The sequence below is a fragment of the Camelina sativa genome, chromosome 9 (genome assembly GCF_030686135.1).
Source record: "Camelina sativa cultivar CO46 ecotype springtype chromosome 9, ASM3068613v1".
Taxonomy (NCBI): Eukaryota; Viridiplantae; Streptophyta; class Magnoliopsida; order Brassicales; family Brassicaceae; genus Camelina; species Camelina sativa.
Genome location: NC_141888.1, coordinates 15542315 through 15554424, shown reverse-complemented (window position 1 = coordinate 15554424; position 12110 = coordinate 15542315). Strand labels below are relative to the sequence as shown.

At 36.2% G+C, this 12110-nt stretch overlaps 2 protein-coding genes across 2 annotated transcripts; both read left to right on the top strand.

Moving 5' to 3' along the window:
* The first annotated feature begins 1470 nt into the window (after nt 1-1470).
* Nucleotides 1471-4043, top strand: LOC104780309 (uncharacterized). Its single transcript, XM_087464009.1, has 5 exons — nt 1471-2580; nt 3064-3199; nt 3366-3433; nt 3517-3603; nt 3806-4043. Exons 1-5 carry the CDS (start codon nt 2215-2217, stop codon nt 3866-3868), a joined length of 720 nt encoding a protein of 239 aa, XP_087320135.1. The 5' UTR covers nt 1471-2214; the 3' UTR covers nt 3869-4043.
* Nucleotides 4033-9083, top strand: LOC104780307 (putative disease resistance protein RPP1). Its single transcript, XM_087464008.1, is given in 5 exon segments — nt 4033-5102; nt 5278-6394; nt 6480-6776; nt 6861-8707; nt 8709-9083. Coding segments are annotated over 5 exon segments (4056 nt in total). The 5' UTR covers nt 4033-4467; the 3' UTR covers nt 8869-9083.
* Nucleotides 9084-12110: the final 3027 nt, after the last annotated feature.

Genomic DNA, 12110 nt, shown 5'->3' with positions numbered 1-12110 from the left:
TATTTATCAAAAATACATGAAAAACAATTATTATTTTCAGGAAAATATATATATATATATATATATTTTTAATATTTTTTTTGGTCAACGCGGGTCAACACTGGACAATGCCAGTTAACAGTGGTCAATGTTGGTCAACACTGGTCAACGCCGGATTCCGGCCAACCAACCACCGGAGTTGAATGTTTATGGTGTTGTACACATAACTTGTGTTTGTTTATGGATGTCCTTATGTGATGACAATAGTTGACGTAGTTAACAAGACATTTATATTGTTTATATGTGTGGCTATGTGTTGGAGTATACTTCAAATAGCTGACAAACATTTTAGGGTTACACTTTGCATCATGTTATTGATGAAACCATCTTGCTGTTAGTTATTTTCTCGGTTTTTATCTCTATGGAAGTGTATTGTGTGGTCCTTCTCTTTTGCATTATCAGCTGCATTGGTTGTCATCTTGTTATTGTTGTATGCTCTTCTTTGTTTGGGATCTTTCAGTGATGAAAATGTCTACAGTTTGGCTGTTTTTGTTCATTTTTCTTATCCTAGTTATGTTTGTTTTGTTGATATTGTGTTATCCTTTAGATCTTATAGACATATCGAGTTTGATGAAGGATCATTTATAAACTTTAGAAAATTACAACCTATATAATAGGAGAAGAAATTATAAAATGTTATCATATTAATGTTGTCGTGCTTTTTGCTTCCGATTTTTGTATTTATTGGTTATATAGTTAATAATTATTTTTGTTTTTCTTAGTTCGTTATTGTTTGTTGAATAGATAAAATTCTCACACATCTCTTATGTTTGAAAGATTTTGCAACCTTGCAAAATGTGAACTATTCAATATATAGATGTTCAGACAAAATAAAATCTAAAAAGTGGTATACCCGTTTGAACTAGTGAATCAAACACACGTTTGAACCACTGAATCAAACATCTTAATTGTCTTAGTTGATTCTTAAAGAAGCTTATGTTTGAAATCTCTTTTGCATTGTTAGCTGTATTGGTTGTCTTCTTGTTATTGTTGTGTATGCCCTTGTTTGTTTGCAATTTCGAAGTGATGATGTCTACAATTTGGGTGTCTTGTTCATTTTTCTTATCCTAGTTATGTTTATTTTTATGATATTGTGTGCTAAAGTTAGAGTTTATTGCTAATTTAAAGCTTTTTTTTTACTTGCTATACTAATGCCTTTTCGTTTAGTCAGTCAAATTTCCATGGTAGGGTCTTGTTTCCTGTAGACAAAGATCACAACTACCCATATTTATTTGTGACAATTAATCTTGATTAGAAAATCATTAATTTACATTGAGTGTTACTAGTGTGTTTTATTTTTGTTTGTTTTATTTAAGTGTAAAGATCGTATAGCTGGTTATGCTTGACATTTCTATTTTGATTAAATTATGTTTGGTGTTCACATTGTTGAAAGAGAAAAGTATGTCTTCTCTAACTAGTGTAGAATGATTAGTACAATGAGAATTTCTCGTCGATGTCGGTTCATATTTGATTGTTAGAGAAACTTATGTATGAAATCTGTTGTGATTGTCTTGATGCGATCCTTTCGTCTTTTGAAAAGATAGGAAGTTGTGTGCTATATCCATCCAGTGATCGAACTATCTACCAACAGTAACTTGTTGTTTTCCGATGAACAACCAATGAACCAACCTCTCATAAAATTCAATCGTGCGTGTAGTGACACACCGACAAAACTAGCACAATCTCCTATGTCAATTTTCTCATAAAATTTATAACTGATGATGACACATCGACAAAACTAGCACAATCTCCTATGACAATTTTCCCATAAAATTTATAACTGATGATGACATATCGACAAAACTAGCACAATCTCCTATGACAATTTTCCCATAAAATTTATAACTGACACATCAACAATACATTTATAACAATCTTCTATAAAATTTCATTCTTCCTAAAGATAAAATAAAGTTTCTGTGAGTGCTTTATTTTATTTGATATAGAATTCAATAGTGTAGTTTGTTGATTATTGGAAATACTTGTGACCTGATGAAGTAAGTACCAAAGCAAGTAAGCAACGACCAAAACGATTTTTAAATGCGGTTTATAACATAAATATGAATTGAAAATTAAACCCCTCACTTCCTCTGTTTATTACGAAAAAAATAAGACTTAAAAAAAGAGCAGAAGAAGAAAGAAACTCGTAATATCATCTCCAACTATTCAGGGGAAATGATGATGTACTGTCCCAACCTCCTCACCACTTCTCCAACAACCCCTTCCTATTTACCATTTTGCCACTCTACTCGCTCTATTCCTTCTCATTTCCGACCATCTGACAAAAACCCGAATCTTGTTTCCATCTTTCGAGCAAAACCCAGAATATCTCATTCCCTTGCGTGCTTTGCATCATCTTCAATGGAGACGACTCCGACTTCGCAGAGCAGCGAAACCAAACCTTTCTCTGTTCTTTTCGTCTGTCTTGGAAACATTTGTCGGAGCCCAGCAGCTGAAGGTGTCTTTAGAGATATCGTGAAGAAGAGAGGTCTCGATTCCAAATTCAACATTGATTCTGCTGGAACCATTGATTATCACGAGGTATACTAATCCTTTCTGTTCCGATTTTTTTTTTTTTTTTTTTTTTTTTTTTTTTTTTTTGAATTCGAAGAGAATAACACAGAACATGTTACTTAACTTTAGGGTTTTGTAATAAGATTGATGCTTGATTGGTGAATGATGCTTTTCACAGACGTAGAAAGGTTTGGTTTTGGATTTAAGGGTTTTTTTTTTGGTGGATGTAATTTGGTTGGAGGAAGGAGCAGTGGAGACTTTTGAAATTCAGGTTTCTGAATCAATTTGTCAAACTGCTCTTTTTATAAGAGATGAACAAAAACAGTAATCTAACTTTCGGATTGTATATAAAGATTGATGCTTGATTTGAACAATTAGTGAGTGATGCTTTTCACAGACGTAGAAAGGTTTGATTTTGGATTAAGGTTTTTTTTTTTTGGTGGGAGTAAGGACTTTGAAATTGATGTTTCTGATTCATTTTTTTGATGTGTAAAACTGTCTGTTTAAAAGGGTAATATGGCGGATCCGAGAATGAGAAGTGCTGCGAAACGTCGAGGGATTGAGATAACATCCTTATCCAGACCGATTAAGGCATCTGATTTCAGGGAATTTGATCTCATTCTTGCTATGGATGAACAGAACAAAGGTAGAAGAAAAGAGTAACTCTATTCAACATTCTACGAGAATTGTATGGTTAGGATCAATGTCTATGCAAATGGGATTCAGCCTAGGACTAGGAATTTGCAAGTTAAGAACTGATTAGTTATGGAGAAATGAAATAAAATATGAGTTTGAATGTTTGATGTTTGCAGAGGACATATTGCAGGCTTATAATGGATGGAAAGCCAGAGGCAATTTCCCGCCCGATGCTGATAAAAAGGTACCTGTAGTGTTTTCTGTTGTTTGCTGGACTTTGGAACACTTCCTAGGCGATAGTCAGAACATATGTCATTTATTTTTCAGGTTAAGCTAATGTGTTCGTATTGCAAGAAACACAATGACAAGTTTGTTCCTGATCCATACTACGGCGGAGCTCAAGGTTTTGAGAAGGTAATTATCATTAGAGATTACATTTTTGTTTAGACAGATGCTACTTACAAAAATTCAACCACTAGAGGTCGTCTATCAAAATGGTTTATTTGGTTTATAAGACTTTAAAATGGCATGCCATTGTCACTTCCAAGTTGCCTTCCATTCCAGATTGGGACAAAACTCACTTGATCTGTTACTTGGTCTACTGTTTCTTTGACAGGTACTGGACTTACTTGAAGATGCTTGTGAGTCTTTGCTGGACAGTATCACCGTGGAAAGTTGATGATACTGCAAGTTCAGATTCCCACTTATGTTGTTACTATTATTGAGATTGGTAGCTTTACACATAAAACTGAGAATTCTATTATTCTATTACTACATTTATAGACATCTTAATAATGTAAAAGCATGAGAAATGATGTGTAGCTTGAATCTTTGATATTTTTTCTTCTTCTAAACCTTGTTATTTAACTGTAACAAATTCTTAAGAAGATGTTATTGTTGATATTAAAGTATCATAGAGGGTGGCACTCTTTAGTCTTTACACAATTGAACAATTTCCTTCTACCATTATTATTAGGAGAGAAAGAATGTGTGGACATGAAGTGTTGTTGTTTGAGATGATAATAGTTTGATTTTCCATTTATCATTATTTGGCTTCAGAGAAATTATGTGAATGGTGGTGGTGGAGCATAGATAGGGACATCGATTTTGTCTTTAGCAACATTTTCCTCGAAATCTCACTATGTTTTGCAGGAAAACATCCATGGAGTTTCTGTACTAATAGAGTCGTCAACAGTCACACAGAGCCTCTTCCTCTTTTTTAAAATCCTTCCTCCGTCAATACATGTAGGAATCCGTGATCCTCTTTCTACCATACTAATGAATTCTTCTTTTTTCCTTGGCTCTGTGGCAGCTGCTGTAGGCTTCTTTACGTTTTATAGAAAATGCAGATTCCAACAAGATAACAAAGATACTAAATCTTCTTCTTCTTTATCTCCTCCAACTTCTTTGTCTCTTCCATCTCCTCCAACTTCTTTAACTCTTCTATCTCCTCCAACTACTTTGTCTCAAAACTGGAAACACCATGTCTTCCCGAGCTTCCACGGGCCAGATGTACGAAAAACCCTTCTTAGTCATATCCTTGTAGTGTTCAAGGGAAAGGGAATCGACCCATTCATTGATAATAATATACCGAGGAGCAAGTCGATCGGTCCAAAACTCAAAGAAGCTATTAAAGGATCGAAGATCGCGATCGTCTTGCTCTCTAAGAACTATGCTTCTTCATCGTGGTGTCTTGATGAGTTGGCAGAGATCATGAGCTGCAGGGAAGTGTTGGGTCAGATAGTCATGACCATTTTCTACGAAGTAGATCCAACTGACATAAAGAAACAAACCGGTGATTTTGGGAAAGCCTTCAGAAAAAGTTGTAAAGGTAAAACAAAAGAGCGCACTGAGAGATGGAGAAAAGCGTTGGAGGATGTGGCTACCATTGCCGGATATCATTCTCACATATGGTATGTCCTCTTTATTTTTACTCTCTTCAATTGCTAATTACTTTCGAGTTCAAGCTATGTTTATTTGTAGTTTTAAAAGTATCATCAAGACTACATATATTCAGGATCTGTATGTATGATAATTTTTCATGACTAGACTAATTGATGGATTTCCGTTACTATCCTCCAATGTTAGGAGCAATGAAGCAGACATGATCGAAAAAATAGCCAGTGATGTTTCAAACATGTTGAATAGCTCCACACCATCAAGAGATTTCGATGGTTTAGTAGGGATGAGAGCTCATATGGAAGAGTTGGAACAATTGTTAAGCCTAGATTTGGATGAAGTAAGGATGATAGGGATTTGGGGGCCGCCTGGTATTGGTAAGACAACCATCTCCAGAGTTGTGTTTAACCAAGTCTCCAACAGATTCCAACTTGCCGCAATCATGGTTAATATCAAAGGATGCTACCCACGACCTTGTTTGGATGAGTATAGTGCACAACTGCAACTACAAAGCCAAATGTTGTCTCAGATTATCAATCAGAAAGATATTATGATTTCTCATTTAGGAGTGGCACAAGAACGATTGAAAGACAAGAAAGTGTTACTCGTTCTTGATGATGTGGATCACTTAGAGCAACTATATGCCTTGGCGAAAGAAATTCTATGGTTTGGTCTTGGAAGTCGGATTATTATCACAACAGAAGATCTAAGAATTTTGAAAGCCCATAGGATCAATCATATTTACAAAGTGAAATTTCCATCAAGTGATGAGGCTTTTGAAATATTTTGTATGCATGCCTTTGGACAGAAACACCCATATAAAGGTTTCTTTGAGCTTGCTAAGGAAGTTGCATACCTTGCCGGTAACCTCCCTTTGGGATTGAAGGTGCTAGGCTCCGCTTTGAAAGGAATGTCCAAGCAGGAGTGGAAAAGGATACTACCAATGTTACAGATCAGCCTTAATGGAGAAATAGAGAGCATTATAAAGTTCAGCTATGATGCCTTGTGTGATGAATATAAAGATTTATTTCTTTATATAGCCTGCTTTTTCAATCGCAGATATACTCATAGAGTGGAAGAGTTTCTTTCGAAGAAGTTATCGCATGTGACGCAAGCTGGTATTCATGTCTTAGTCGAAAAATCTCTCATATCTATTGACCAATTGGGATTTATATCTATGCATACTCTGATTAAGCAATTTGGAAAAGAAACTTCTCGTAAGCAATTCGTTCATAATCGGCTTCTTAAATGTCAGCTTTTGGTTGATGGAAGAGATATTTGTGACGTACTTGGTAATGATACAACAGTAAGTTTTTTTGGCCTTACAAATTGAGTTTATTTGACACCTTACTCTGTTATCTACTTATAATTTTGTATGGTTATTTTTTCAGGATAATAGACGTTTTATAGGGATTAAGTTTAAGTTATCTAAGACTGAGGAAGAATTGAATATAAGTGAGAAAGCACTTGAAAGAATGTCTGATCTCGAAATCGTAAGAATCAATGGTAGGAAGGATCTTGCTCAGACTGAGAGACTGCACTCACTTCTGTATCATTCTCAAAAGATTAGATTATTGGATTGGAGTGATTTCCAGAACATATGTCTGCCATCTACTTTTAATCCGGAGTTTCTCGTCGAACTATGTATGAGTTCCAGCAAGCTTCAGAAGCTATGGGAAGGAACTAAGGTAAGTAATTTGTTTCCATAAGCCTAGTTAACAAACTCTAATGAAGTCGTGTCAATAAATTATGTTATTTGTCAACGCATGCAGCAACTAAAAAATCTCAGGTGGATCGATATGAGTTATTCTAAAGATTTGGAAGAGCTTCCCGATCTTTCAACTGCCACTAATCTCGAAGAATTACATCTTAAAGGATGCTCAAGTTTAGTGGAGCTTCCTTCTTCTATCGGGAATGCAACCAATCTCCTGAGATTAGATCTCTCTCGTTGCTCAAAGCTGGTAAAAGTTCCTTCTTCTATTGAGAATTTGACCCATCTCCAGAGTTTAGATCTCTCTTATTGCTCAAATCTTGTGGAGCTACCCTCTATTGGAAATGCAGCTAAACTAAATCTTAGTCGTTGCAAAAGTTTAGTGGAGCTTCCTTCTTCTATTGGGAATGCAACCAATCTCGAAGCGTTAGATCTTTATCGTTGCAAAAGTTTAGTGGAGCTTCCTTCTTCTATTGGGAATGCAACCAATCTCCTGAGATTAGATCTCTCTCGTTGCTCAACCTTGGTGAAAATCCCTTCTTCTATTGAGAATTTGACCAATCTCCAGAGTTTGGATCTCTTTCATTGCCCAAATCTTGTGGAGCTTCCCTCTATTGGAAATGCAACTAAAATTGAGGAACTGAATCTTACAGATTGCTCAAGTCTTGTGAAGCTCCCGTCTTCTATCAATGCCACTAATCTCAAGCAATTGCTTCTACAAAACTGTTCACGTGTTGTGGAGCTCCCGGCTGTTGAGAATGCGACTAATCTCCGGATAATGAAGCTCGATAATTGCTCGAGTCTACTAGAGCTCCCTCCTTCTATTGGATCTGCCACAAATCTTCAAACATTGGATATCAGTGGATGTTCAAGTCTCGTGAAACTCCCCTCCTCTATTGGAGATATCACTAATCTCAAAAACTTTAGTCTATCCAACTGCTCAAGTTTGGTGGGGCTTCCCTACTCCATGGGAAACCTTCAAAATTTGTCTACGTTGATGATGCGTGGATGCTCAAAGCTAGAGGCTCTTCCAACCAACATTAACTTGGAATCTCTCTCTTCACTTGATCTGAGAGATTGCTCGCAGTTGAAAAGTTTTCCTGAGATCTCCACAAACATTAGGTATCTCAACCTCACAGGAACTGCAATAAAAGAAGTTCCTATGTCGATCATGTCGTGGTCTCGTCTTTCTGAGTTTCGTATGTCATACTCCGAAAGCCTCAAGGAATTCCCGCATGCTCTTGACATCATCACAGAGCTGCTTTTTCTTAACGAAGAAGATATACAACAAGTTCCTCCATGGGTCCAGGGAATGTCTCGTTTACGTGAACTTAGACTCCACAACTGTAAGAATCTGGTATCACTCCCCCAACTTTCAGATTCCCTATCTTACACAGATGCAGACAACTGTGAATCCCTTGAGAGGCTGGATTGTTCCTTTAACAATCCGTATATTCGTCTGAAGTTCAGCAACTGCTTCAAACTGAACCAAGAAGCCAGAGATCTCGTCATGCACACATCGACTCGTTCTTATGCGATGTTACCCGGTACACAAGTCCCTGCCTGCTTCAATCACCGAGCTACTGCTGAGGGTACCTTGAAAATCAAGTTGATTGAGTCGCCTCTTCCTATGTCCTTGAGATTCAAGGTTTGTATCATGCTGGTTGAAGGTACGGAAGAAACTTTTGAGACCTCGGCGTTGGTACGGATTAGCTTCGTGGACAAACAAAATAATCTCAAGGTTCGGTGTACATCATCAAGCTTCCATGCAATAGGTCGAAGAATTCTAACAGATCATATCTACACATTTGAAGTTAATGCAGAGGAGGTGAGTTCCACCGAGCTTCTCTTTGAGTTTACAATAGCCAATAATAGCAAGTGGAAGATCGGAGAATGCGGGATATATCAAATCTTGGAGGAGGGTTCAGAGATGGGCATCGATGGAGGAGAAGCAAGAATCGTCAAGAGCTATTGAGACTTTGAAATTTGTGTTTCTTATTCACTTTTTATTTGTGAAATATGGCGGATCCAGACCGAATGAAATGTGCTGCGAAACCTTGCGGGATTGAGATAACATCATTATCCAGACCGAGTCAGGCATCTGATTTTCTGAGAATTTGATCTTATTCTTGCATTGGATGAGCAACAAAAAAAAAAGAGTCATTATTCTTGCATTGGATGAGCAAAAATTATGTGGTTAATTAGATTAGTATCTCGGACAAGGATTTTCCAAATTCAGATGTGCTTAGTCTTTGAAGAGTTAAGTTAATATCCGTTACACCAAGGTACCGTTAATGTTTCTTGTTGTTGTTGTTGTTTGCTAAACTTTGGAGTTTCTTTCTAGAGATTTTACAAATGCTTTCATTGCAGTTTCTTCAGGTTAAACTAATATACACCCAAACACGATTAGGGTGGAGTTCATGATTTTTGACAAGGTAATTACTATTAAAGAATTATTATACCTCTTATTGAATGGTTCTAGACAGTTGCTCCTCTGGTTAACTCAATAAGCATCATTTTAGAGCTCATTTAGATAATTGTAAGTCAATAAGTCACCATAGGTAGCTGAACCCTCCATATATAGAAGAAGGTCGTTTAGGCAAAACAAAGTATATCAGGAAACGGGAATCATCTGGGGCAGTTAGCTCGGTCGGTAGATGCGTTGCTTAGGTCGCACTTCTCTTAATGAGTCTGTCCATTCAAGCTGTCTATGGGAAAGGCGCATCAGCTTAATTAGCTCTTGTAGTCACTAGTCAGACTGTTCGGTCAGTAGTTCTATTGAAAAGCAGCTTCATGTATCACATTAATTTTTTAGTTTTGTAAATGCTTATATTCCTGGTTGATCTGTTTTGTTAGGACAAAGCTCACATGGAAATGGAAACTTGATTATTGATCTCTTACTTGGACTTGCTTAAAGATGCATGTGAGTCTTTTCTGGATAGTATATATGTAAGTTACAAGTCTCACTTTGTTGGCGTTGCACATAAAACTGAAAATTCTATTATCACATTTTAGACATCATTAGTGATGTCAATAGTGAGAGATTATATGATATTAAGCTTGAATCTTCGTTGGTGTTTACCCTTGAAAAACCTTGTTTTATCATTAATTATCTAATATGCACGATTGAATGATTGTGATTATTGGAATTACATGGCATATGAAAGATTGAGAAGGACTTGAGATACCATAAAGTTTAAAACTTAATTGTAAAAAACTGCATATTAATCATTATTTTATTTTGTTTTCCAGTGGTGTATAGTAGTAGTTGCAGTTTTTAGGTGTTAAGATTTGCAATTTGTTCTCATTGATCCAAGCTTTATGCTCTTTTGTATCTCTTTCTTTATGGATTCTTAAAATAGACGTATCTGCAAAAAGTTTTGTTTTTTTTTGTTTGCTTGCCCTGTTTTATTTTATCCTTTACTCTGCAGATTCAACTAGCCTTACTTGGCTGCTGAGTAAAATTTTGATGTTCAGACAACATAGCTTTCAATGAGAGACATTGTAAAATGTTTTACTTTAACAAGCATATTTTTTTAGATCAGAATCCAAAAGTTGTTGTGCGTTGCAAAAGACAGACTCAGATTTTTGTTCTTTCCCTAATCGTAGTTTTGTTTGTGGTTTTCTGTCCAGATTTCACAGTCCTACCGTTGGAAGAAGCTGGTGGACGAGGGTGTGTGTACACGGGACTCTTTGGAACATGCAAACGCATATATATATATATGACAAACGGCATGAGAGACTATACCGAGGAATCTCTTACAAGAAAACTACAAAATGTTGGCATTACCACTTTTTTCTGTTGGGGAAAAAAGTTTACATGTATTTTAGGGACCAATCTGGCATGTATTCAAGACTAGAGAAGGACCAATCTGGCGAGTATTGCTGGTTCATAACACGATATATAGTTACCTGAACAGACTACTGAAATCCTGTGCTGGAACCACTACACTATATATATGCTGAGTACTAAGAAACCAGGTCATGTCACTGCTACAAACTGTATCTAATAAGTCCCGGTTTCTTTATGGATTCTTAATATATAGTTGAGAAACTTAACAACACACTACTTGAGATTGTTGACCAAAAAAAAACACGAAATAACATAAATTATATCGACTTTTAGGAGAGCATATCTAACATTTGAAGTTAAAGCAGAGGAGGTGACTTCCAACGAGCTTGTAATACCAATTGGGAGATCAAAGAATGCGGCCTACTACTAATCTTGGAGGTCCCACAAAGCCATTCCACCTATCCCTTGACAACATCATCAATTGTAGTAATTTGTTTCTTTGAAGCCGAAGCTTCTCCATTAGTAATAACACCATTACCAGTTTTTGGCCTAGCAATATATGCAAATGAAGCTGTATGTTACATACATGCAGAAGTATGAAAGATAAGTAGTATTGTATACCTTATTATCCAGGCAAGGATCTTGCAGTTTTTTTCTTGAATGAACCAATTTCCCTTCCACAGCAACCTGAAGAAGGACACATCTTTTAGCTTGCATACTTTTTTATTGTCTTAAGGCTAAGACTGGACATGTCATTTTGTCAATATATCAAACAAATCCAAGCCAATAGCATGAAATTGTCGTCACTTCTAGCTATGATCTATCTATGGATCAAACACTTATCACGAAACAAACATCCGAGCTTTATTGTTGGACCTGCATAGTATATGATTTATTCTTTGGGCTTATCTAAAACTAAAACCATAGGGTTAAGTAAATAGATAAGATTTCCAATAAATTAGTAAAATTAATAAAGAAATTAAATCAACTTTAGACCGTTCTTTTTTTTTTTTTTTCAATAGAACTAGAAGAGGTGAATCAAAAGTCAAAAAGGATTACATCTTCTATTACTCTAGAAAAAGGATTACAACAATGCTAGGCTACGTTCTTTCTTCACAAATCATTCATCATAAACACAACACAACTTTCTCTCTGCTTCAAATCTCGCAATCTTTCTTCATTCCCTTCCAATTTGTTCACTTAATCATGGCCAAAACAAGGGAGATTTACTCAGATGTTATACATTTTAGGTAATATTACCAGAATCTACAAAAAAAATTTTATTACCGGAAAAAACGTAATTACAAAAATGTCATTGCCACGTCAGACGCCACGTCAGACGCCACGTCAGAAATCGCTGACGTGTAAACCATCACTCAACCATCACTCAGCCGTAATTACAGTTGTAATGACGGCTGAGTTATAGGTATGTTTTGGCTGATTTATGAAAAAAACATTTGAGTAAGAGCGGACGGCTGACTTAGAGCATAATAACTCAGCCAAGCGTTACGACTGACT